General features: G+C 39.7%; 2 protein-coding genes across 3 annotated transcripts in view; both read right to left on the bottom strand.

Moving 5' to 3' along the window:
• Window positions 1-783: 783 nt before the first annotated feature.
• Window positions 784-9,932, bottom strand: LOC311235364 (uncharacterized protein). 2 transcript variants are annotated; one of them, XM_084322807.1, is made up of 5 exons: window positions 9,722-9,932; window positions 6,378-7,874; window positions 5,380-5,493; window positions 1,668-1,784; window positions 784-902 (listed from the first exon to the last, which is right to left on the bottom strand). In XM_084322807.1, the coding sequence occupies exons 1-5, from the start codon at window positions 9,729-9,731 to the stop codon at window positions 874-876; spliced, it is 1,767 nt and encodes a 588-aa protein (XP_084178933.1). In that variant the 5' UTR covers window positions 9,732-9,932; the 3' UTR covers window positions 784-873. The 2 variants fall into 2 exon arrangements, with proteins under 2 accessions (XP_084178933.1, XP_084178934.1); XM_084322808.1 differs by having other exon boundaries at window positions 5,380-5,490.
• A 732-nt stretch (window positions 9,933-10,664) lies between these two features.
• LOC311236013 (guanine nucleotide-binding protein subunit alpha-13-like) overlaps window positions 10,665-26,691 on the bottom strand; it is a 45,758-nt gene continuing 29,731 nt past the window's right edge. Inside the window, exons 4-5 of the mRNA XM_084323590.1 lie at window positions 17,395-17,595; window positions 10,665-12,996 (exon numbers count right to left, since the gene is read on the bottom strand). Of these exons, the coding sequence (XP_084179716.1) occupies window positions 12,625-12,996; window positions 17,395-17,595 (573 nt within the window). The 3' untranslated portion in view covers window positions 10,665-12,624. The remainder of the gene's footprint in view (window positions 12,997-17,394; window positions 17,596-26,691) is intronic.

Here is a 26,691-nt window from a genome sequence, read left to right as displayed (position 1 = left end):
GGCTTATCTTATGTTGTACATGGATGTCTGAGGGTAGTGACTGATTGGGCTTATTCCCCTTTTCACTCAAGTTTTCGTTTTTGGTATGTCTCACTTGATTTGTATAGTTTGTTGTTTTGTATAAAAATGAAAAGTGAAACAAAATATTTATAATTTTTGTAAGGAGAAAAACAATGTAAAAACAAGAGAAAACGGAAGTTATTTTTTATTATGTTGGCTAAGAAGTAGGAGGGCAGTTGTTACAAAAAATACTGTCAGTTCATTTGTAGCTAATGTGTGTTCACTACAACAGCAAAGTCAACAATAAATTCATTTTTAATACAATCATAAACTGGTCCAGTCTGGTCAATAAACACTTTGGTATTCTGTTAGTTTGTAGTTTAAACAATCACACACGGTGGGTAAACTAGACATGCATAATAACAATGTGACATTGGTACTAGGGCCTCTGCACCAAGGAGGAAGGAAAACTGCAAAACAAACATTCGGTCATTTCCTACTGGAAATGCTATCCAACACTGCCTCCTAGAGGACTGCAGAGGAACCATTTTTAAATCATGGATCTTGGCCATGGCTTCTACATTTTTTATTATTATTATTAAATAAATTATTTTGCATAGGAGCGTCTTTCCATTTCATCATCAAAAACTACAAAGTGACACAAATATTCAGAAAAACAGGTGAACAGAAACACGGGTAAGAGGCCTACATGAACAGAAACAGACTTGTCAAACAGGATTAAGTTCTAGAATGTCTAGGCACTTAATGTAAATGAGCTACAGCGCCTCTACCATGAAAACCTGAAAGATTAAATTTCTGCCTCGATTGTCTGCCTTCATGCCTTCAGTTTCTCTGAACTGGCGCTCCTTGGCCTTAGTGGTACTTCCTCCAGCGGTCGCGCTCTGCAATAAACAAACAAATCAAATTTAAAAATCAAATCAAATGTATTTGTCAAGCCCGAAATCACAAGGTAATGTCCCCATGGGCTTTACAAGTCTTAGAAGAAACATCACAATAAATCAAGAACAAAAAAAGAACAAAAAATCCAAATATGCAACACTCCCAGACATTCCCCAGCGAAGTAAGGAAAAACCTAGCAATGTGAAAAAGGATATGGAATCGGTTACAAATGGAGAAATTATCTATATAGCATTTAACCTACGCTGCAATTAAAGATGCTGTAAGAAGTATTCTTTTTGTTAAAACAAGTGTTAAGTAGCTCTAGTATAGAGTGGTTTATATAGAGAGAGTAACATGGTCCCATTCCCTCCGCTCTGCAGTAAACAGAAAATGTTCTGGTATCCTGTTCTCACTTTATCCAATCAGGAGAGAGAACTAGATATATATATATTTTTTTTTTTACTTATTTCAAGAAATCTTATCAAGCCAAATTTGCTTACTTCTCTAAATACCACATACAGCACCTTTAAGTAACACTTGCTGGGTAGTGTTATTTTCTAATAAGGCATATGCATAGAACAGAATATAATATAATAGAAGTACTTTATTGATCTTGAGGGAAATTCAGCACTACAGATCACTCACAATGAACATTTAAGTAGTAAAAATCTAAAATCACAAATAAGATTAAAATGTATGCATGCATGATATCATACGTATGCTATGCACATGCGCACCCCTAGGTACAAGCACACACACACACTTACTTATATGAGGGTAACACCATATGTAGCTGAGGACACAGTATCCTGCTAGAAGCATGGCCACTCCTCCGATGCCACCCTTCTTCACATGTATATACTTCCTCTGGTACCACTGCCAGCCTTCATACATACAGAGAGACATAGAATGGGATACTGGGTAATGTGGAATAATCTTTGATTAAGGATAGAGTATACTGACAGAATGACTGCCGTTGCAACACGGAGAGACCTAGGTTACAGCAATAGAGCTATAGCCTAGTTCTCTGTAGAATGGCGAGCTAACAAAGTATTTATACTGGATAGTAGACAGAACTAAGTGGTACCTTGATGTACAGAGTGTGTGTGTGAGAGAGAGAGAGCGAGAGAGAGAGAGAGAGAGAGAATGTATGTGTTGGTCAATTTCCCTGTCACTGGGCATAAGGCACATGAGCATTTATTGTACGTGCAGTATGTTTGCTGAGTATACTGTGATATGATATATGATATCCTTATAAATCGTCTAGAAAGGTTAGTTGGTCTTTCTGACTATGTATTAAACTGGTTCAGAACATATATCAAAGGGAGAAAATATTATGTCAGGCTTGGAGATCATGCTTCTGAGAAACATGACACCTCCCCACAAGGGAGCTGCCTTGGTCAATTATTATTCTCACAATACATATACATGCTGCCACCTGGGGACGTTAGAAAACACAATGTATGTTTCCATAGCTACGCAGATGACACACAATTGTACATCTCTGCTGAACCAAATTATCCCACAGCTATTAACTACATTTCTGCCCGTCTCTTAGCAATAAACAAATGGATGACCAATAACTTCCTAAAGTTAAATGAGGACAAAACTGAAATCCTACCAGTGGGCCCTATAACCAAAAGAGAAATGCTGTTGAGCAATATGGGGCAACTTACTCCTTGGATTAAACCCGAAGTAACAATTCTTGGTGACTCAGACCTAATCACACATCAACAAGGTGACAAAAACACCATTCTTCTACCTTAAACAAGCCAATTGTCTTGTCAACTATGTGCCCCCTAGATTCAGAATAGGGATGTCCGATATTATCGGCCTACAGATATTGGCATTCAAATGTGATAACGGAAATTATCGGTATCGGTTTTCAAAAAAAAAAAAAAAAAAAAAAAAAAAAAAAAATATATATATATATATATATATATATATATATTTACATTTATTTAACCTTTATTTACCCAGGCAAGCAAGTAAGAACATATTCTGATTTTATTTATTGTCAAAAGTACGCATAATGTGTTAATTCCACGACAAGAGATTATGTAATGTTAATTACCTGAAATTGTTCAGTTTTTTGGAGGGGAAACCCTGCATATCGGTATCGGTTGATATCGGTATCGGAAATTAAGAGTTGGACAATATCGGTATAGGTAAAAAAGCCAATATCGAACATCCCTAATTCAGAACATTGCGGTCATCTACTACTGGTTTATTGAAGTTTCCCAACCACAGCCAAAAGAAAATGGGGGATGCCGCCTTTGCAAATTATGCACCAAAGCTATAGAACACCCTACCTAGGGACATTAGGGAGGCTAGATCTCTAAATATTTTCAAAAGTAAGCTAAAACGTACCTCTTCCTAGCCTTTTAATACACTCTGCTGCTTGGACTCATTGCATCCAGACTGTGATTGTTGTACTGTAGATGAAAACTATTTTATTACACTGCACTATTTCTATACTCATTCTATAACTGCACTTCATGCATTGCTTTTATTTGGCATGATTCCCAATACAAGTGGGGCCTCAGACCCTGGAGGTGGGTGGGACCTGTAGAGGAAATCTTTGGAATGCAGCTGATCCTATGCTGAGGAAATCTCCATCTCTGCTTATTTTTAAAGCAAACTACAAAAAAATTCTCATCCAAAAGTAGTAGATAGATAACAGGTCATACATGTAGGTATGCATTTGGTTATGTGGGTGGGTAGGTATGTAGGCAGGTGGGTGGGTTGTTATATATTATTATGTACACAGTATATGCATATATGTACTGTGTGTATGTATGTTTGTATTAACACGAATCTTTTAATGTATTCTGGTATTTTATAATATGCATATTTTTGTATTTTTGTATGTTTGATTTTATAAAACAGGGGACGTTCTTGATAAGCCTCTAGGCTTCTAACTTCTCCTTCACAATCGTTATAACTTATTATGTATTGTTTTTACTTCTGTTTAACTGTGTTAATAAACAAACAAACAAACAAACCCCTCTTGGGGTTGGACATCTTAACACAGAAATCTATCAAAATCCTTTTTATAGATTTTAATGACAGAAATCTATTAAAAATCTTCAGGGAGATTTTAATGTAAATCCTTTGCTCTTTTTGTGCCTATCTATAATTATGCCAAATGTGTGCTCATTTTATGCCTGTCTATTTTGTGTCTACATCACTGCAGCACTTTGAAGCACTTTGGGCTGCAATTCTTTTATGAAAGGTGCTATACAAATAAAGTGTATTATTATTATTACTGTGTGCTGTATGTGTCCAGGCTAAAATCCCCATTACTAAAATCAGATAACCGACCCAATAGGGCCGTCAGAATTAATTTCATGAAACATTATATGAATCGAATACCAAACTGCCAGTCAAATGTCTACAATACAAGCCAATAAATGGGTGTTACTAAGCACTGCCCAATGACAGTTTTCTATCTGTACTAGGGATGGGAATTGATAAGATTTTATCGATACGATTCCATTATCGATTCTGCTTATCGATACGATTCTTTATGGAAATGCAACAGAACTAAGCTGGTTAGAATAACAACATGCAACTTGACATATCTGATTGTCATTTATTGTTGAGCCCTTACAAATTTAGTGACACTTGTTCACCGTTTCCTGAGTCAGTTTACCCCGCTGTGCTAGCGTGAAAGGATTTTCCTGAGGTGCGCGAGAACCACTAGCTGCAGCCTCAGTCTATTGTGATCATCTAAAATGGATGAAATGGGAGAATATTTATACAGTGAAAGCATTCGTTTTCATTTAGGTTTTTCTAGTCAAGGAATCAAATAGTCTGCTATGGCTGAATGCGTGGCGCTAACGTTATTGTTTTGAAATGCGCAACTGTCAGAAAAACATGGCATCGATAAGAGGAATCGATAGTCACGGAGGCATGCGATTCCAGGAATCGGACAATTAGGACCCGGTTCCTAACCGGTTCCGTTTCTCGATTCCCATCCGTAATCGGTACTACCCATAATAGCAAATACAACAGACAATAAACACGTTAATTGTAAGCATTTTACGTCTGCTTCGATGTGGTATGTACATTTTATCACTTCAATTTAAAATTTCATTAGAATTTGCCCCATTTCAGCCTATACATTTTTGTATCAAATGGTATTTTTTAGGGACAATGGACCTATCTCAAACTCCTGCACCCTCTTTTCTTGATCCTCCAATCACAACTGTCGCTTCAACAAACTTTGTACTAGGAAAGAGACGGTTGTGATCAAGGATCAAGAAAAGAGGCTGGCGTTTGAGATACAGTAGGTCCATTGACAGCCCTAATGTGTGAGGTGTTTATCGGAATAGTTGGAATTGGTTTAGGAACCAGCGGTGAAAAAGTGCTACCGGTGCATCCCTAGTTGTCAGCAGAACTACACAGTGATGTATGAGAGACAAGAAAAGAAAAAAATTTAAAACATTAAAATGCAAACTCTAGATATGAGCTGACCTCCTTGCAGCAGCCCCAGCGCCTCCCTGGGGTTGCAGGGGGTTTTGAGGGCGAGCCATTCATGGAGCTCCCCCAGTCTCACCTCCCCAAGTTTCCGATCCATCAAGATACCTGCTAAATGTACACACACACAGGTACATCTATCAGCACACATGTAATGTTAGTGGAAACAGAAGGAACTGGAGATTCATAAAGACTCTTACTGGCAGAATCTTTTAACACCAAGCTCCATCAAGCCTATGTTTTTCCTGTGTTGGATCATGTCACTGGGATTTAGGTTATAAAGCCTAGAATGGATTTTAACAGATTCATTCATAATAATAGATATATTAAGTAGTTTTTGGCACTCAACAAATGTTCCCTAATCCTAGCCATCACAGGAGATATGGGATGGGAACCCTGTGAAGTATGTTAGGAGTAGATTGTGGAATATATTTTTGAGTATGAGCGACAATAATGTTAATGTTTATGTGGGATATACAGATGTATAGTGTATAACAGGCTGTTGGGCAGGACATCTTCTTCACATATTGTTTCAGAGACGTGAAGAATTGTACATCCAGAAAGAAAAGGTTAATATTGGCATTGATTAAGGAGGCTGTTTTCCAGCAGCTTATAAGAGAAACAGGCTGTTGAGATTTGGAGTGAGAAACATACGGTTTGATAAAAAATGAGTTCAGTGCTGAGAATTATGTGAAATATAACCTGCCCAAAAGGAAAAAAATCTTTGTGTGCCCAGATTACGTCTGGAATATTGCCTTTACATTTGCAAACGGGACGTTATGTTGGCACTGAAGAACAGGATCGGCTTTGTCATTTACTGTATGTGGGCTAAATCAAATGTATTTTCTTTTATACTGTCCTCTGTATCTTGTTCAGAGAAAGGGTCTGTTTGATAAGATACACAGTGAAGATCTTGATTATTTATCAATAGAAATACTGAAGTTTATGCGAGAAGGAAACATTTGCCATATGACCCGTATGTCTCTTAAACTGACCCGGCTTCCTGATCCCAAGCCGTGACCTGTCCAACATCAGTCTCTCATTGGCTCTCACTGTTCCTGCTCCCACGTATAGAGTTGAGAGAGGGAGAGGTTGAGGACGAGGGAGGGGAGAGGAGGAGGAAGAGACACTGGGTAGAGCTCCTCCTTCCATGAGCTTAGCGATAGTGGGTGATGCTGAGAGGAGTCCGACCTTGTGAGAGCTCACATTCAGCCCCCCTTCCAAACAAACCAGGCTTTTCAGGGGCGCAGACAGGCCACCTTCCTTCTGGAGTGGTACTAAAGACACTTGCTTGGGTTTCATTTCCTCAGTGCTCTCCGTCTTGACCGTGGACAGCTCTGCAGCTTGAGGCCTAGTGGCAGCCAACTGGCCCGGCAGGCCGGCCACGTGTTCATTACGATTCTGTGTTGAAAGTGAAGTTTGATTGAGATGGACTGTTAGTGGTCCTCTGGTTTTCAGTGTGTCAGGGGTCTGGATTGGTGTCATTTGAATCTGGTCCAGTATGCTCCGGTTACCATTCTTATAACTGATGTTAGAGCGGCCTAAGGTGGCAACGTCCTGGAGGGTAACCCTGGCCTGATGACCACTTCCAGGTCCCCTTAACCTCTCCTTCCCTGACAGGTAATTGTCCTCCAAGACATTGACGTCGGGTCTTGTGCCGTTTCCACCGCCCAGTCCTTCAAAGTCCCGAGAAGCAGAGGAAGCTCTGGTTGTCGACAGTCCTGCCTTCTCCTTCAGTGGGCCCTTTTTTCTGGGGGCTCTTTTTTCTGACTTTAGGTCTTTGGAGACGGGGGCCGTCTTGCCGCTGTCTGTGTCTGGACCTGTTTGGCTCCCTGTGAGTGACGGGGCTCTGGAGGTTATAGACTCGGTGGGGGTAGAGATTAACAGCAGGTCTGAGGTAGGCTTGGTTCCCTCCGAAGCCCTTTCTGGAACTTGCTTTAACATAGTGGCCTCAATCAGGGCACGGAGACTCTCCTTCTTTTTGGGCTTAGAGAGGGAGGGAGAGGAAGCAAGAGGATGAGGAGGAGGAGAAGAAGAAGAAGAGATGGGGGATGAGGAGGACAGGGTGGCCATCTGATCTGCCAGCTTCTGTTTCTTCTTCTTGGGTGTTGGCGGTAACACAGATCCTGTGGACGATGGTGTGGATGGTGGCAGAGAGGAGGAGGATGATGTCCCAGTGCCATCCCTCAAAGGTGTCGGTGATGTTGATTGTGGTGACGACTGTGATGGTGGTGGCAACGTTGCTGAGGATGAAGACGCCAACGTACTTTTCCTCACTTGTGTTGCTGTTGATGATGCGAGTTTCTTACTCTTTTTTGTTATCTTTTCCAACAGCGGTGAAGTCGGTTTGGAGGCGGATAAAGGTGACGTCTTCTTCCCACTCAAAGTGACATTGTTCGTGTTTGGAGCAGTTTTGGAGTGATCTGCTGCCTTGCAGTGGGGCAGGTGAGCTTTCAGCCTCTTGAAGAGTTTCCCACAGAACGGGCACACCTCTGTTGGGGAAAGCACAGTCAATCAATTATATTTAAAATTGGATGTACGTTTCTTTGCCTACTTTTAATAGCAGTGGTGGAAGAAGTCCACAGTTCCTTTACTTAAGTAAAAGTAGAAATACCCTGATAAAATCAAATCAAAATGCGACTTAAGTCAAAGTAGATAAGTGTTTGATATTGCATGCACTTAAATATTAAATGTACAAGTATGCATTCTACATGATGTTTGTGTATTCCAGAGCATGAGAGCATTCAAGCCATTGAACCATTGAACTCTAAAGGTCATGTTAAAGTGGTATGTGGTCCAGTTATGCTGCTTTGATTACGTCCTCTTGAACTTGTCCGGCTTCAAATACATTATCTTCATACATTTCTGCCATGTTTTCTATGCAAAATAACTTTCTGTACTTAAGTACTAACTAGGGCTGACCTTCGATCTTTTTTTTGGAATTCGAAGCTTCGGGGCCGAGATTCGATTTTAATTCGAAGCTTCGAAATAAAAAAGATTATTACATTTAATTTTTTTTTTAATGTTGTGGGACTTGTACAGCAATTCGTTCAACTTTGTCAGTGCTGTAAAGTTTAAACCTTTTTAAATCTTAGACAAACAAAACACTTTGCTTCCATGAAATATTGTAAGCGTCATTTGAGGCTTTATAAAAGCAGCACAATGAACACATCTGTCAGTGCCGACTGAGTCCGACCTCATCTTAAATAACAAACAGCATTGCTTGTTGTAATTAACAAAGAGAGGCAGAGTTGATTTTGCAATTTTTTTTTTTTACATAATCGAATTTTATTTTCATATTCGAATCCCATGCCCATCGAACGAAGCTTCGAAGTATTTAAGACAGCCCTACTAACAGTTACTTTCCGCCATTGATTAACACTTTAATCGCTGATGACGTGTTTAGACGTCATTCCTCGCCATGCTCATTCTGCCGAAGACGCCGTAACTCGACTTTGATGTCAATATTTAAAAAATCTGTGATCGAAATCATATTTCTCCTCCGGGGTCCTGAGATATACTGCTGATCTCCACACAACTCTCTAGCGGTTCAAGAGCGCCATCTGGTGGCCGATCGGCAGATCGCCAACAGGAAGTGACTCGTCAAACAGGAAGTGCTCATCCATATTTCATCCGGGCACTCGCGATCATTAGCACTAGCAGGACTCTATCTCAACACACTGGATAATCAATCGCTCGCCCTAACTCAATAAACAACGTTATTTGGACGTATATAGTATTATACAACCTGGAAATGGTTCATCAGGATCAACATCCCATAATCGAAAACTGTCTACTCCAAGCTGATCGTCCAACGGCGCGAGGAAGATACGGTGAGTTTCAACGTTATTTTCTAACGTCTTCTATACTAACTGATCTGATGATCATATGACCCACACTAGATGAATGGTATAACGTTGCCCACGGAATTATAAACTCCCCCTCGCCCATCCGGTCAATATCAGATGATACGTAGTAACTTCTAGAAGTACCTCCAGTGGATATAGGACATTGAATGGGCCATAATAATGTAAATTTAGCAATAGAATTTAAAAAGTTATAGCCCTGCAAAGAAGGGGAACTTCTCCATAGACAAATAGAGCTGGCTAGGGATGGTAAATTATTAATTTAACCATGGCGATCAAAGTGTTAATAGCAGAGTATCCCACGCCAGACAGACCAAAACAATACATTATACACAAATACAAAACAATAGATGTCGCTGTTTGACGGCATTACAGATTCTACCCTTGCACGACCCTTGTCGCAACACTGTAATGTGTGTAACAGCTTGACCTGCATGAATAATACCGGGGTTCCAGATCGTTCTCACACTTACCTGAGCTCATTTTGACAGTCAGAATGTGGCATGCTCCAAGACAATTATGAAAATACAACACTGCCTGCTATACAGTAGGAATTTTAACTACTTAAAAAGTGCAGTATCGGCTCCTAAAGCAGTTGTTGAAAGAACACGTTTCTGACATGTTCCAAGTATCCTCGGGGTTAAATGAAGCTGCGAACGCGGAATACTTCTTTGAGCCCGAGACGTTAAAGTTAATATTGTGCACGTATCTAAACAGACTCTGCCATGGAATAAGTGCACGCTTAATCTGCACGTCTTTCTCTTTCAGTGATTTGAAAAGGACCCTTTGGGTGGCACGGCAACAAGCCTGAGTGTAAATCACCAAATTGCTCCGCAAAAAGAAAAAAAATAGTATTAACTCAATAGCTACTTGTAAGTGAACTGTGCATTTATTTATATTACCCAGCGACATATTTATACGTTGTAATGTGGGGCAGACTGTTAATTGTATTTTTGGCTACATTGTGTACTTTTTGTTGAGTGGGCGTGGCCTGTGACGTAAGAGAACAACGCGCACGATGATCAGTAACCTCGTTCCCAGCTTTATCTCGTGAGATAAAAGATGATCAGCGATGAATGCTGCGTTTTTTTCAAATGAGCGCAATCCTGTAGTATAAATAAATATAAATACATGTAATAAATGGTTGTATATAGCACCACTGCTGAGTTAAACGTTGTCTTGTCACAATGCTTATCACAATTCTAAATGAACACTATCGATGTCACATTGCACACTACATTTAATTATTAGAGTATAATAACATTCTTATAATATAGGCCTATGGACATAATAATTTTTAGCATGGGGTGGCTCCTAAAAGAATTTACTTCCCTGTGGTGTCTTCTACACAGGACCACGTTATTATGAATTAACAACATCCGTCAATGAATCAACAAGTGGCATATTTAATTAGAAAAGTGTTTTATTGGTATGGTTAGAGTGGCATGAGACTTAACAGTGAGAAATTAACAGATTTCAGGAGGAGGCAAAAAAAGAATTCTACGGCAAGAGAAAAATATATCGTCTTCATTGGTAAAGCCATTGATTGGCGCCACACTTGGTACATATTTTCTACAACCATTTACATAAGGAGATAAACTTGGATGAATATTTACACGGCACCAGATTACAGTATGTACAAGGCCAGGATTAGAAACTGCAGCGAAGCTCAGAGCAGCTCCATTTTACGAAGGAAAACTAAAGGCTGTTGGTTTTTTAACCGTCTCAAGAGAAGGTACAGGGTGATTTGGCAGAAACAGACTTTTAGCAGTGTTTTTGAAAGTTGTCCACTTAAAAGGAAAAAATAAATTGGTTTAAGAGACTATAGATGAATAACAACTCAGTGCCAACACACACACACACACAAGAAGCTAATATACCGTAACTAAAACAATATTGGTTTTATAGTATATTTCAGAACATAATATCTCCAAATCCTGATCTACACTTAGAGCAAAATCTCTGTACATCTATTAACAAAAGACATTCATCATTCAGGCAAACAGGGGAATGTCTGTCCCTTTATAAGGCGTGGGAGAGGAGACGAGGGGAGGGGGGAGACGTGAAGAGAGAGTGAGAAGTGGAAGGTGTGTAGGTCTGAGTCAAAGGTTCAGGGTTCAAAGCCAGGAGAGTACAGTCCAAACTACCACCAGCTAACTGTACCGGGAGAGAGCCCGGCTAAGACCCGCCTCTGCGCCACCTAGATCAGGATTAGATTATTCAGCCAGTACAACAACAATGACAACAGTGGTTTCTATTCAACCCTGAGAAAACAGTGGACAGCCTGTTCACAAACTGGCTCACCTGCCTAATGGGGCCTGTGTGTTTGCGTCTCTCCCTCTGTGTGTGTGTGTGTGTTGCTCTCTTTCAGGTGTATGTTTTTGTTGGAATGTTTTCTCATAATAATTCTAGAACCATTACAGCTTTCAAGGGCCAGTAGCCATTGCGACATCAACATAATTAGAATGTTGAGTTCTTACAACAAAATAAAAAAAACACACACAAAAGGGTTAATGACCACAAAATAGAAAAAGGCAGAATTTGTAAACTGTGTGACACACGTCATAAGAGGCATTTTTGACTATTCGATTGGAAGATAGCTTTACACAAATCAGGTGAACCGGTTGTGTCAACGGTGGTCACTATAGGTACTAGCAGGTACTTCACGCTGAGCACCTGTCCTCCCAACAGCCTTGAAAACGGTGAATCCTCCGCTCACCAGCACCATGTGACCACCACGTATGTTAAACACCATGGTGTTATCCATTCCACCAGCTGAAAAGGATCCAATTCAGCTGGCGAAGTGGTGGGTATTTAACTTGGGGAGTGAGTTTACACCAAACAGCTCCCATTGCAAAGTTTCAACCTCGTTACACAGGCACACACCTGTATGTATATGTGCTGCAGACACACAAGAGCAAACACAAACAGGCACGCAACACACAAACAGGCACGCAACACACAAACAGGCACACACACACGCACACACACAGTGATTAAGTCTCCATTAAGACAAGGGTAAGTAAAAGGCATTGTGGTATCATCCTCTCACTGTCCCGCGAGGCAGCTCTCAGATCAGTGGGCAGCAGAGTAGAAGAGGTTGGGGGGGGGGGGGGGGGGGGACAGCAACTAAATCTGATCTGATGTCAGTCTTTATCCAACGTCCATTCATGCTCCCTGTCCTTAAACCTAATCGCATAACCATTCTGCCTTCTGCTCTGCACGACCAGGTCAGATCAGGAGGCAGAAAAAATTAAATAAAAACTAGAACGCTGAAAAATTCTATCCCGATTATTTTGCGAGGCCCGGCCCCTCCTAGGTTCTCCTGGAAGGTCCTGTATTTTAAAGCAGGTATAAAGAAGGGGGGGGGGGGGGGTCACTGGAGCATCAGCTGCTTGAGGTTGTCGTGGAGAATGGTATCCTTCACGTCTCGGAACACTAGCCTGATGTTCTCCGTGTTGATGGCGGTGGTGAAGTGGTGATACAGGGGCTTCTGGGAGGCCTCGCGCCGCTTCCCCTGGAAACACTCCACCATGAAGGCCTGGATGTCGAGCAGGCTGTGCTCCGGCCCGGTGTATTCGGAGAAGTAGTCCCCCAGCGGAACGCTCTTGACCTTCTCCTCCAGCAGGTCGGTCTTGTTGAGGAAGAGGATGATGGAGACGTTGCTGAAGACGCGGTTGTTGACGATGGTCTCGAAGATGTCGAGCGACTCGCGCAGCCGGTTGGTCTGCCTGTCCTCCATCAGCACCTGAGTGAGAGACAAACATTGTGGAGTAATTACTACTACTATTATAACTATTGCTACTGTTATTATTACAGTACAGTTACTTCTGCTACTACGAGTGCTACTGTTATTATTACAGTAAAGTTACTGCTGCTACTGCATGGTGCATTTTATATAATAATAACTTTATTTGTATAGCACTTTTCATACAGAAGTTGCAGTTCAAAGTGCTTCACAACAGTAAAAAATACAGGCATAAGCTAGCATAAAAAAGATAGAGGTAGCAAGGTACGGTAAATCACAGTGTTTCACATTAGGATCTAGCATCCCAATAGGCCTTTCTGTTTACAGTTCAGTAATACAAATAATTTTTTTTAAATGATTCAGTTTAAAAGTAGGCTAAAAATTATAAAATAGAACAGACATACAACAGGGTATTTAACATACAACAGAGCAGTGCATCAGTAAGAAGTAAAAAGTGTGATAAAATAGTTAAATTGTTTATTACAACAGAGCAGTGCTCTTAAAATTACAGTGCACAGGAGGTAGTGAGATAAAATTTGCATAGAACCGACACATGAATTTGATAGGAAGTGTATATAAGTAGGTAGGGTAAGAATAGTGCAGGTAAAGTACAATTTGTGTCAGGATATCCCTGATGTTTCATTTAAATGCCTGAGCAAAGATATAGGTTTTAAGCTGTCTTTTGAAGATGTCTAGTGAGTTCAAGTTTCTTTATTAGTTGTCATACAGAAAACGTTTGCATGAAATGCTTCTTTCTGTTTTGCTCCCAAGTGTGCTAGATAAAATAAAAAGATTGTATAAAATAAGTACAATATAAGTATAAAATATATACAGTATATGTACAGTATATACAATGCAGATACAGTACAGTGTAGAAATGGTGGTATATAGGTAAGGTATAGCTTAGCTTGTGGTGCCACCTTGTGGTGGTGAGGTGCACTGAGGTATGACATTGATGTGCAGATCTCCTTACCAATAAATATAAAGTGTGTTAGTGTCTAAAGTGGGTAAAGTGGGTGCTACAGTGTGTTGTTTATTTAAAGTTATTTAAAGTGAGTGTGTGCGTGTGGATGTGTGTGCTGTGGGTGTATTTGATGGTTTGTTATTGTTCATTGAGCATCCTGATGGCCTGGGGATAGAAGCTGAAGAAGTTGGCTTCCCTGATGTTTTGGGGTAGTTTGTTCCATAGTTTTGGGGCATAGTTGATAAAGGCTGCATTACCGATCCTCTTTTGACTTGTTTCTGGGAGCCTCTAGTAGTCCAGCAGCTGATGATCGCAGTGTTCTTGCTGGCCTGTAATTTATTAGAGTGTTGGCGATGTAGCTAGGTCCCTGTCCATTTAGAGCTTTGTATGTAAGGAGAAGGACCTTGAAGTCAATTCTAAATGTTACAGGAAGCCAGTGTAGAGCAGCTAAGACTGGACTAATGTGCTCTCCTTTTGGTTCTAGTAAGCAGCACTTTTATCCAAATCGCTTTACAATTTTGTTCCTATATATACAATATTCACCCACACACCGACGGGCGAAGGCAACCATGCAAGGTGCCAACCTGCACATCGGGAACAATTCGGGTTTAAGTGTCAAGGACACATCGACATGCTGCCAGAGAAGAGCAAGAATGGAACCAGGAACCTTCCGACTACCAGACGACCGCTCTCCCAGTCTCGCCCCTGCTGCTGCTACTACTAATAATAATAATAATAATGGATTGGATTTATATAGCGCTCTTCATGACACCCCAGTGACCCCAGAGCGCTTACAGAGTCCATTATTCGTTCATACACAGTCATACCGGTGGTGGTAAGCTGCAATTGCAGCCAGAGCTGCCCTGAGGCAGACTCACAGAAGCGTGGCGAATAATCATCGCCTACGGCCCCTCCGACCACCACCAACATTCATTCACATGCATACACATTCATACGAGGCAAGTAGGTTAAGTGTCTTGCCCAAGGACACAACGGCAGTGGGATGGACATGGGCTTGAGCGGGATTCGAACCACCAACCCTTCGATCATTGGACGACCCGCTCTACCCCTGAGCCTCGCCGCCCCACATACTGATAACTTATTTATAAACTGCACTTTAAAATAATGTTAAAAGAAAACATAACTGAAACAAGGGGTAACATCAAAGAACACGAATCAGTAAAAAAGACAAAATAATAGATTAAAAACAAAGAAATTAAAAATAACAAAACATAGTAAAAGTATGTGAATCAAAGTGGGTTAAAAAGTGTTTTAAAATAAGTTACCAATTTTGTTAAAATGGCAAAGATCTAGAATACATACTACATATACGTACACGCAGGGATTCCTTTTTATGCTTGTACAAGGCCTTCAACTGAATGGAGCCATCTAATCAGTTTATCACAACGAGCTATTTAAGCTTTACGCTTGTGGTTATTGAATTCATGTGTGGATAAGAATCAGTTGATATGCATCATTATGCACGGGAAACATCATGGCGTCAGGGATTCCATTATTCATCCTAAGATAATCAAAATGCAACCGTGAGCACAACGCACTGAAAGAGAAAAGGACACGCAAGGAGAGTGACAAGACTAAAGCGTAGGCCAGTCCTTGGCTTTATAGAAATCAAATGAAAGTATTATAGGGTTGTGGTGTCTTCCCAATCTGTGATATGCTGCAGAACACAGAGGCACACGCAGATAGAGCCATCGCTCATATTAAAAATATTTTCCAGCCAGCACAATGGAGTACCGCAGATGAAGAACCACATAAGTCCGTTTTAAGTTTTCAGAGGAACAATGTTTTCAAACTTTATTATCTGAAGATGGTAAGTTAGAGTGTTGCGTTCACTCATAAAAGGTAAAGAAAATAGAGGTAGAATAGTTTCTTGTGATATATCACATTCACGCTCCACGTGATTTAGATTAACTTCACAACTGCACAAATACATGGGCTCAAATCAGAGTTCAAGGGTTCAACACCCAGGTCTTCCTCATGGGTCTGACTGTGAAACGTTGGATATGGATTATAGGCTACCGTGCTGGCTGGAAAATATTTTATATAGGCTACATATAATTGAGCAAACATTCTCTTTTACGTGTGGAGGGGTGACATGAAACACATTCAATTTTGGAAGATAGGCAGCGGCAGCATGTAGAATAATGACCTCCCATCATATTCATGTTTTGTTGAGTCAATCTATGGAGATCATGGATAAGTCTTAATTTTAAACTGAATGAGTGAAAATTATAAATTTCAATAGGCTATAGGAACACATCCAAGTGTATGTATGATCCATTCATTCATAATTGGATGACATACATATATACTTACTGTATCTACCGTACATGCACATATCTCTTTATTTTATTTTATTTTTTTCCTATTGGATCTCTTTGGCCTTGGTTGAAGTTATTCTGATGTAGCCAGGAGCATGTTGTTCTAAAGGGAATGAGAGGAGCTGATTTGATATGTAATTGTAGCCAGCCTCAATTCCACCTGCTAATAATAATAATGTATCCCTCCTGCGCCACCGATACGCTGGCATTTCTGGTCAGGAAATTACCAAAAAAATAAAATAAACAAATAAATAAAAAAGGTACTAACAAAACGTTATCTACTACAACAAACTGAGTAATCTCTTCTATAGTCTATGTTAAAGAGAAAATGAGATAGTGTATATGTGGCATCGTGCTATGTAGTGAGAGTCAGAGTAGGGAATAGTTTCTAAGATATATTTTCACAACTGAATAAACAGAGGAAACTCGGATCCCTGGAACACTGTTTGAAACTAGAAAGCTACCTGAAAAGAGTCGTTTTCAAAGGCAGGGCCCGCAATTTTGTTAACAAACTATTCTAGGAAGAGTTTACATTTAAAAATGTTTTACCTTATGAGGCTGGTTACTATGACCACACAAATCCACTGTTTATAAAGTCTCATGTTATGAAATTTAATGATTTGATTTATTATACAATTATGCAAATAATGTACAGAGCTAAAGCACAGTTACTCCCGGACGGTGTGCAAAGTTTTTTTTTTCAATACATGAAAGAAAATATGATTTGAGAGGCATTTGTAAATGTACTGTTCAAAAAGCCAAGAAAGGGATTAAAAGGAGATGTATTTCTATTGTTGGGGTTAACTTGTGGAACAATGCTGATATACATTTAAGAATGAGTAATTCGCTTTTGGTTTTTAAGAAAATGGTTTGTATAGCTATTTTTGAAGATTACAAATGTGAATAATTATTTTTGTTATTTTCTTTTAGAATACTGTTTGAGTCTTAATTTTGTTAAGAATATAGGACATGCATGTATAAGCATTATGCTTCAGTCTGTACCTTTTCAGTCACTGCCAAATCAAAGATTGTTGAATGATTGTGCATATTGCATTGTGTGTGATGACTGAATAAAACTACTACTACTACTACCTGGTCGTATTCAGAGGAGGAAACGAGGAAGAGGATTGAGGTGACGCTGTCGAAGCACTCGAACCAGCGCCTTCTCTCCGAACGCTGCCCACCCACGTCCACCATCCTGAACGGCACGTTCTTGATCTCAAACTGATACTCGTGGATCCCTTTGGTGGGCTTCCGGGCATACAGGATGTCCTGTTGACTGGGAACGTAACTCTGTCGGCAGAAATGGGGAGAGGGGGAGAGAGAGAAGAGAGAGAGAGAGAGAGAGGTCCAAGTCTATACTGTTCATTAAAAGCAATTGGTATCAGGACTGAAAAAGTTGGATCAGTGCATTCCTACCCAGAACAACTAGTTCACATTATGCTCCATTTCTTTTCTGTAATCTCAGTTAGTTTTATATAATTCACAGACTTTATGTTGACATAATAAAGTCTACATTATATGCGTCTGCATCACTCTGACTGCAAGGTGGCCGGGGCACAGAGTCACAAGACGTCAAAATATCTTACAGAAATAAAATAAAATAAATAAATAAAAAACAGCAAGGCTGAAATATCTTGAATTTTAGCCAGGGCAGAGCAATGCCGAGAGGAAGGCAAGACCTTCGGCGACAAAGATCCAAGCCCCTCCAGTGTTTTCCCTAAGGGAGGGGGGGGGGGGGGGGGGGGGGGGGGTTGGCCCCCAAAACTGCGGGGCGCGCGTGTGACAGATACGTGGTGTCAACAGTGTCGTCATAGACACGCTCAGTAAGGCGGTTGTTAGTATCGGTGCATTTCTCGAGCTGAAATGAAACGATTGCACATAAATTAGGTAAATAAATATTAACAATATTTATTTACAATGCTAAATTAACTTATTTACAATTATACATCTAGTAGTGAGTGACAACACACATATGAACCATTTACAATACAGGGAGGCACATACAACACTCATATCTATTTACCAGTGTCAGAGCGAGCGCACTCAAGTTGTTCGGAAATTCTGAGGGCTCAGAGTGCACACTGGACGCTCTGACCAAAGAGTCAGTTTATCAGAGCGGAGCAGATTTTCGGAGTGAATTTATTAACTCACCTTAACTAGGGCCCTATGAAATCCATTTTTATCTTTTCCTGTTTTCGGATATGAATTTTTCTGTTTTCGGATTTATCCGTTTTTAATTTTCCCGTTTTCGTATTTCTCTGATTTGATATTTTTTCCTTTGGATTTAACCAAAAGAAACGATACAAAATTATGTTTTTAACTAACTTTAATAACAGTACATCTGCAAACAGTGCCAGTGTAGTTCAATGTTCAGTGCCAGTTAGGTTATGAGGTTTCTTTTTTCCAATTCAGTTCAGTTCAATGCAGTTCAACTGCCAGTGCAGTGCAATAACTAAATAATAATTAAATACAAAATAATAATTTGTTTAAAAGAAATCAGAAAAAACTGTAAAATGTAATTTATTTCAAAGAGATGTCCTTTAAAGGTTCATGCTTCTCCCCATCTCTGGCTGACATCACCATTGTGATACATGATGGCTAGGCTTTTGTGTTTTCCTCAGTGAGGGATTCTCTTTTGTCGGTCAGCAGCGTTTTGTACTTGCTGAAGCTTCCGTCTGTATAATAATGTTTTAAGTTTAAATATCAACATTATCTGACTTTTATCATCACTTACTAACGTCTTCGTATGGAATCCTTCCCCTAGACTCAGTTTGGAGGAGGGATATACCAGACTTGAAAGTAGATTTTGATTGGCAAGAAGTCTGGGCAAACGTTCGACTAGCGTCACGCAACCCGGACCATCAACAGATTAATCTTAATTATATTCATAGGATTTACCCGACACCTATAAGATTGAACCGAATGGGGCTTAAACAAGACTCTCTATGCTCCTTGGCCCTCATTCATCAATGTGTGCGTAGAACATGTTCTATTTCCACACGTAAGCACGGAATGTAGAACCAGTGTACGCACAGGGAAGTCGGGATTCATCACACGTGCGTACGCAGGCTCTACGCACACCTGTCATGATGAATCCCACCTTGGCTCTGCGCCGAGGCTCGTGCACACTTTCACGTATTTGCATACCAGAAACGCCCCGATTAACCATATACGGTAATGGAATACACCCATGAAATGTGGAAAAATGGACTAAGCCGAGGGAAGCGTGTCATGAGACAGGCTGACAGACGTGTACACTTACGGTGATGTCGGATATGATATCTATTAACCATTGCTGCCTGGGCAGCGCAAACACTAATAAATACCGCGCTGGAATATGACTGCCTTTTCCCGTGTTGTTTGATTAATACCCAGGGATTAAAGTTCTCAATTTTATTCCAAATCGCGATGGATCTCCCGTCAATTTTCTACCTGCTGCATATGATTTCTAGAGGCATACTACAATCTATTTTGATGTCAGTATTGGGTAGCCTATATAAACAATAATACGAGAGCATATACAAGAACAATGAATCTCACTGCATGTATGATGTAGCCTGCTTTTCAATACATGAACTTGAATTCCATCATGTTTGTGTGCGGGACTCACAAGGCTGTTGTCACAATGGGTGGTACCGGTGTACAGTAATAATAACAGTCCACACAATATCACGATCCATGCCATAGCCTATGTTCTATTAGGACATGATCTGTGACGACAAATGTTCTAGAATGTTTGATTAAGATATCATACTCTGACAGCATGCCTATGATCAACAAAAACGCAAACTTGAATCCCATCATATACATAGTCTGTCCACTATCTGGTGTCATTGCAATGCGTTTTCTATTCTTTCTTATACAGTAAAAAGGGGGAAGAACACTATATTCATATGACTTGTATTCTGCTTACAGCTTCGAAATTCCACTTGTTTCGTTTAACGTAAAGCCTTTTAAATATAATCAAAACGTTCCCGTGTTTCTGCGGTCTGCGCAAAATAATAACGAGTTGAGCTTTATGATTTATGATGAATTGAAAATGGGGGACCCTGATGTAAACAAGACGAAAGTCTTTCTCTGGTCTGCATCCCCAATTAACAATTGTATGTACTGAGCTGTACTGTACTGTACCCATTCTGCAATCTGTTAATAAACTTTTCAATCAATCAATCAAGCTACGCGGGGCGCAGTCAGTCAGTAGCCTACACCCCGTATATTCCGATAACGCTATATAAACCATGCTAATAAAGATCTATTATTCCAAATGCTATTTATAGGGTTTTGACCATAATTACACTACTGTTGCTATTTTACAATGAACTATAATGAACTACGGTTCGTACAGAACATGCCAGTGTTATTATGCACAGAAGCTCATTTCCTTGTTGTAATAATATATTCTACCACTGGGCGCCAGGTACGCATGGTCCGAGCTGTGCGTAAATATAAGCACGGAGTCAAGTTCAAGTTGAAATTGATGAATCCCACTCTTTGCTTAGAAATGATCGTACGCACAGGGTAAGCACAAATCTGTGCGTAGAACACGTTGATGAATGAGGGCCCTTGTGTCTAAGAGGTGATATAGGTACATTTATGCATATGTATTGGGAATGCCCCCCTGTTAAGATATTCTGGGAAGAAGTCACTACGCAATTATCAGAATTTTTATTTCTGAACATACCTGTAATGCCTTCTGTATTGTTGTTGAATGATGTTTCGCAGTTAGCAGCCTCTATACAGCTAAAGACACAAATTTTGTCCGGTCTTACGGCTGCTAAAAAGTTGATAGCATCACGATGGATTCAACCGGATAAAATGTGCCGGAAGGTATGGGTTCTTACTAGGGATGCTCGATATTGGCTTTTTTACCGATATTCCGATATTGTCCAACTCTTAATTTCCGATACCGATATCAACCGATATCAACCGATACCGATATATGCAGGGTCCCCCCCCCCCCAAAAAAATGAATAATATCAGGTAACTAATAATTTCACTGGATATATATATAACAAATATTGTTATTGTTTTTTAATTTTTTTTAACCGATACCGATATTTTCCGATATCACATAATATCGGTCGGCCGATAATATCGGACATCCCTAGTTCTTCTTACCTATCTCGATGTGATTTATTTAGAGATATCTACAGCAAGAATTTTAGGTGTCAATGAAGACAGCATTGCAATCTGGTTAGAAGTGGTGGAGAGAATAAAGGTTAGCATATGAATTGTAATCTCTGGTTAGAAACGAATAATGGATGGATTATCCAAGGGGGGTCCTGAGGGGGGGGGAAGAAGAACGAGCAAGAGCATACTGTACTGTATTGTATAATGGGGATTATGTTCTCCTAACCTACATTTATTGATTCAAATACAGGAATGTATATTCCTATGATTTATTGAGATATTTACTGTTAATGTTTGTCTTCAATGGGGGGACTGCGAGATTTGCGAGTGCTTAAAATATATCTTAAATTATAGCTATGGGTCTAATACACCCGTCGATTATTAGTGACTTGCTTCCAGTCAACATGTACAAAATGGATTGTTTTTTCATCCGTACATTCCCATTTTATACCGTTTTGAATATGAGTAGTTTTGGTGATTCTTAGTAATTCCAGGAAAAGACGCGATAATAGCCCTTTAGTGGAATACACTAAACACGTTGTAATTTCTTCGCCTGATTATCGAATCTTCCTGAAATCAAGGCTAGATCATCATTATTATCCTTCCTCGTGCAAGAATGAAAAGAGCCCTGGACCCTTGATTTTGGAAATAAAGAGGTGGCGGTCTGTTTCCACATCACTCCAGTTGATTGAATTTATTGCAGCATCAAAGTAGTCTTGGTCAGCCCTAGGAATTCTGAAGTAGCTATGCTTTTTTGTCGAAGGCAGGTTCAATCGATTCCTTGACAGTTTTCTTGAAATGAGCGTTAGGTTATGGTCAGACAGACCAGTGACAATATTTAATGATTTTGTTATCCTCTACCGGCCTGTTAATAAACACTAGATCGATCTGGGTCTTTGTTGTGGGTGTTACCCTAGTTTAGCTGTTTTTTTTTTATTTTTATTTTTTTTATAATACACATAAACATAAACATAAAATTAGATATACAAGCATTAATTAACAGTACACATCCAATGAAATCACCATTTAAATAAATTTATTATACAAGATATACACCTAATACTTGCTATCTAATACCCTACAGCAGTGTTTCTCAACTGGTGGGTTGCGACCCAAAAGTGGGTCGCGGGGCCATTTTGAGTGGGTTGCGGATGTGTGTGTAAAAAAAAAAAAAAAAGTAATTTTTTTTTTTTTGACTTTTTTTCACTACCTATCTTTGTGAAAGTGGCTTCTCAGCTCTGGTCCAGCTGAAGACAAAGCGGAGGAACAGATTGGACATTGAGCATGACCTCAGAGTTGCTTTGTCTACCATCACCCCAGACTTTGAGACTCTTGTCAGGAGCAAACATCATCCCCAGTTATTCCATTAGTTCCCTGCATGTTAAGCTAAGAAGTCTGCTAAGAAGGATATATTATTTATTATTATTATTTTATTTCATTGTGTTTTTAGCCCTTAGTTGCACTTTTGTTGCAACCCCAGTTATCCCATTAGTTCCCCCAAACGTAGGTCTGTTATGTTAAGCTAAGAAATCTGCTAAGAAGCATTTTATTTATTATTATTTTATTTCATTGGGTTTTTAGCCCTAGTTGCACTTTTATTGCAATCCCAGTTATCCCATTAGTTCCCCCAAACTTAGGTCTGTTATGTTAAGCTAAGAAGTCTGCTAAGAAGCATAATTATTTATTATTATTATTTAATTTCATTGGGTTTTTAGCCCTAGTTGCACTTTTGTTGCAACCTCAGTTATCCCATTAGTTCCCCCAAACGTAGGTCTGTTATGTTAAGCTAAGAAGTCTGCTAAGAAGCATAATTATTTATTATTATTATTTAATTTCATTGGGTTTTTAGCCCTAGTTGCACTTTTGTTGCAACCCCAGTTATCCCATTAGTTCCCCCAAACTTAGGTCTGTTATGTTAAGCTAAGAAATCTGCTAAGAAGCATATATTATGTATTATTCTTTTATTTCATTGGGTTTTTAGCAATAGTTGCACTTTTGTTGCACTTTTTTGTGTTTATTTCATGTTTTGAAAGATTGCGTATTACTGCAAATATTTTTTTTTACATAAATCATAGTGGTTCAAAATTTTGGGTCGCGACTTAATGACTAAGGAAAATGTTGGGTCCCGAGGCTAGACCAGTTGAGAACCACTGCCCTACAGTACACATGCTCTCGCTCGCTCCCCCCCCCCGGACCCCCACTTGGATAATCCATCCATTATCATTCGCTCTTAACCAGGCACTACAATTCATATTCTAGCTTTTATTCTCTCCACCACTTCTAACCACATTGCAATTTTGGATTCACTGACACCTAAAATTCTTGCTGTAGACATTTCTAGATAAATCACATCGAGATATGTAAGAATCCAAACCTTCAGACAATTTTTTTCCGGTTGAAACCATCGTGATGCTATCAGCTTTTTAGCCGCTGTGATACCAGATAAAACTAATCTCTTTAGCTGTATAGGGACTGCAAACTCAAAAACATCATTCAACAGCAATACAGAGGGGTGTACAGGTATATTCAGAATTAAGAAATTTGATAATTGCTGGGACACTTCTTTCCAGAATATCTTAACTGGTGGGCAATCCCAGTACATGTGCATAAATGTACCCTCATCCCCATTTATACATAAGGAGCATCTGGAGTCTTGTTTAAGTCCCATTCTGTTCAATCTTATAGGAGTCAGGTATGTCCTATGAATATAGTTAAGATTGATTTGTTGATGGTCCGGGTTACGTGACGCAAGTCGAACGTTTGCCCAGGCTTCTTGGCAATCAACATTTATTTCCAGGTCTGGTATATCCCTCCTCCAGACTGAGTCTAGGGGGAGGATTCCATACGAGGACGTTAGTAATTGATGATAAAAATCTGATACAAAACCTCTCGATGTCTCTCTTTCATAGAAGAATTTGTGGTATCTGTGGTGTTCTATTGGTAGCCTTAATGGGACTCCATGAGCCTTCAAACATACCAATAACTGTGCGTAAAAATAATATGTGGAACTGGTGAGATTACATTTTTTATGTATTTCTTCATATCTACAAAAACCCCCTTTGTTGAAAACATATCCTAATGTGTGTATGCCCTGCTTTTCCCATTTAGGGTATCTTATAGGTTGTTTTCCAATCAGGAGTGCATGGTTATTGAATAGGGGAGTATGACTATGCCATTTATGTGGGTTAGAATATTTTTTTTGTGTTTCACGCCATATCCGGATCGCATGAGTAATAATGGGGCCAAATTTCAATTCGCATTGCTTAATTGATAATTTGGTGTATACTATGTCCTACAGTCTATGTGGTGCTACTATATTTACTTCTAAATTTCTCCAGGATACTGATGCTTGGGAATCAAACCAGGTTGTCAGTGGTCTTAAAGTGTACGCCTTAAAATAGTGGTAAAAATCTGGAAATGCCATACCTCCGTCGGCTTTGTTTCTCTGTGCGGTGGATCTTTTTATACGTGGTGGTTTGTTATTCCAAATAAATTTGTATGTGGTAGAATGTAATTTTTTTCAGTAACCATCTGGAGGGGGTAACGGTAGCATTGAGCTAATGAAGTTGATTCTAGGTAGGACATCCATCTTAACTATTGATACCCATGCCTGTACTGAGTTTTTAAGTTTTGACCACCTGTCAAAGTCGTATTTGATCTTATTTTGGATTTTTATGTAATTGTACTTCACCGTTTGGCTTATAGTAGGGAATACTTCAACTCCCAAACATCTAAAGTGTTTAACCATTGGTATTTCTTCTGGAAGGAGTATATTTTTTGCAGGGGCAAGTGGAAGGAAAGCCGACTTTAGCCAATTTATCCTAAATCCCAATAGATTGCCAAAGTCATCAATCAACTTGAGAAGATGAGGCATTGCGGTGTTAGGGTTTTGCATGAACAGTATTACGTTGTCCGCATATAAACTAATTTTATGTTGTGTGCCCTTGATTGCGATTGGTTCTATGGATTGGGATTGTCTTATATATTGTGCTAAAGGCTCTAATGATAAATTGAATAGTCCGGGACTAAGAGGGCAACCCTGTCTAGAAGAGCGTGATACCGGAAAGATTTCGGAGTTTAGCTGGGTTTTAGGGTTTTAGGAAGCACGTTTGTCTTCCCAGTCAGTCTATGTTGAAATCACCCATTAAGATTGCTTCCTTATTAAGGTCACACTCATTGAGAATTGCTTTAAGCTGGTAGAAAAATATGGGTTTCGACTTTCGAGTTAGGTGGTCGGTACAGCTCTAGGAGGTGCCCAGCTGGATCGATACCCGATGGCGAGCCAACCCCGGAACATTTGATATAACTCCAGGCTAATGCCAGCCTGATGTGAATACCCCTGATGCTCAACTATTGTTACACCAACAGTCCGGTAGGATTGAACTGAACGAGACTACAAGGACTTCCAAGGGCGTCGACCCCGTTCACCTTGTGTTATTTATTTGATATTGTATTTTGTATTTGATTTGACTTGATATATGGGTACGGATATTCTCCTATAACCACCGTATGATGTCATAATAGAACCTTCTAGAACATAGAACCTTCTAGAACGTTTGTGGCGCGGTCATAATCAGTGTTGTGCTAGTTACTGAAAAATAGTAACTCAGTTACTTTACTAGTTACTTCATTTCAAAGTAACTTCGTTACTGTACTAGTTACTTACACCCAAAAGTAATGAGTTACTGTGAAAAGTAACTATTTAGTTATTTTAAAAAAAATGGAAAAAAAGGATTGCTCCCGAGTCCCATGCCCCAGATAGTACTCAAAATCGGTTGATCAACTTGACAGTTTCCATTCACATCACCGAACTCTGCTAAGCAATGTGGTCTAGATACAAACACAAATCTGACACAAACAAATGTTGTCCCGAGTCGATATAATAAGAAGTGCGCCGGTTGAAGGAACAGCCTTGATGTCGCCGGAGCGTTTCATAATTATAACCATTATAATTCAAGGGTACTACGACTATGCGTGCACCTCATGGTACCAAAGCACCTCAAAGGCGCTTAAAACAAAATTACAAACATCACAAAACAAACTGGTCAGACTACTACTTGACCTGAACCCCAGAACCCACCTCACCCCTGCCCACTTTGACAACCTAGGCCTAACAAAAATAATAGTTGGTTTCAGGTTGGTTGTCAGTTTGGCCATGGGTAGGTAGGGAATTTATTTTATTTTATTTTTTTATTTTATTCTTTCCCACGGCGACTATGGATAGGGAATTTCTTTATTTAATTAAAATGTTCACAA

The sequence above is a fragment of the Notolepis coatsorum genome, assembly GCF_963971535.1.
Source record: "Notolepis coatsorum genome assembly, chromosome: 10".
Classification (NCBI taxonomy): domain Eukaryota; kingdom Metazoa; phylum Chordata; class Actinopteri; order Aulopiformes; family Paralepididae; genus Notolepis; species Notolepis coatsorum.
The sequence above is the reverse complement of the archived record's forward strand: the minus strand, read 5'-3'. Positions and strand labels throughout refer to the sequence as shown.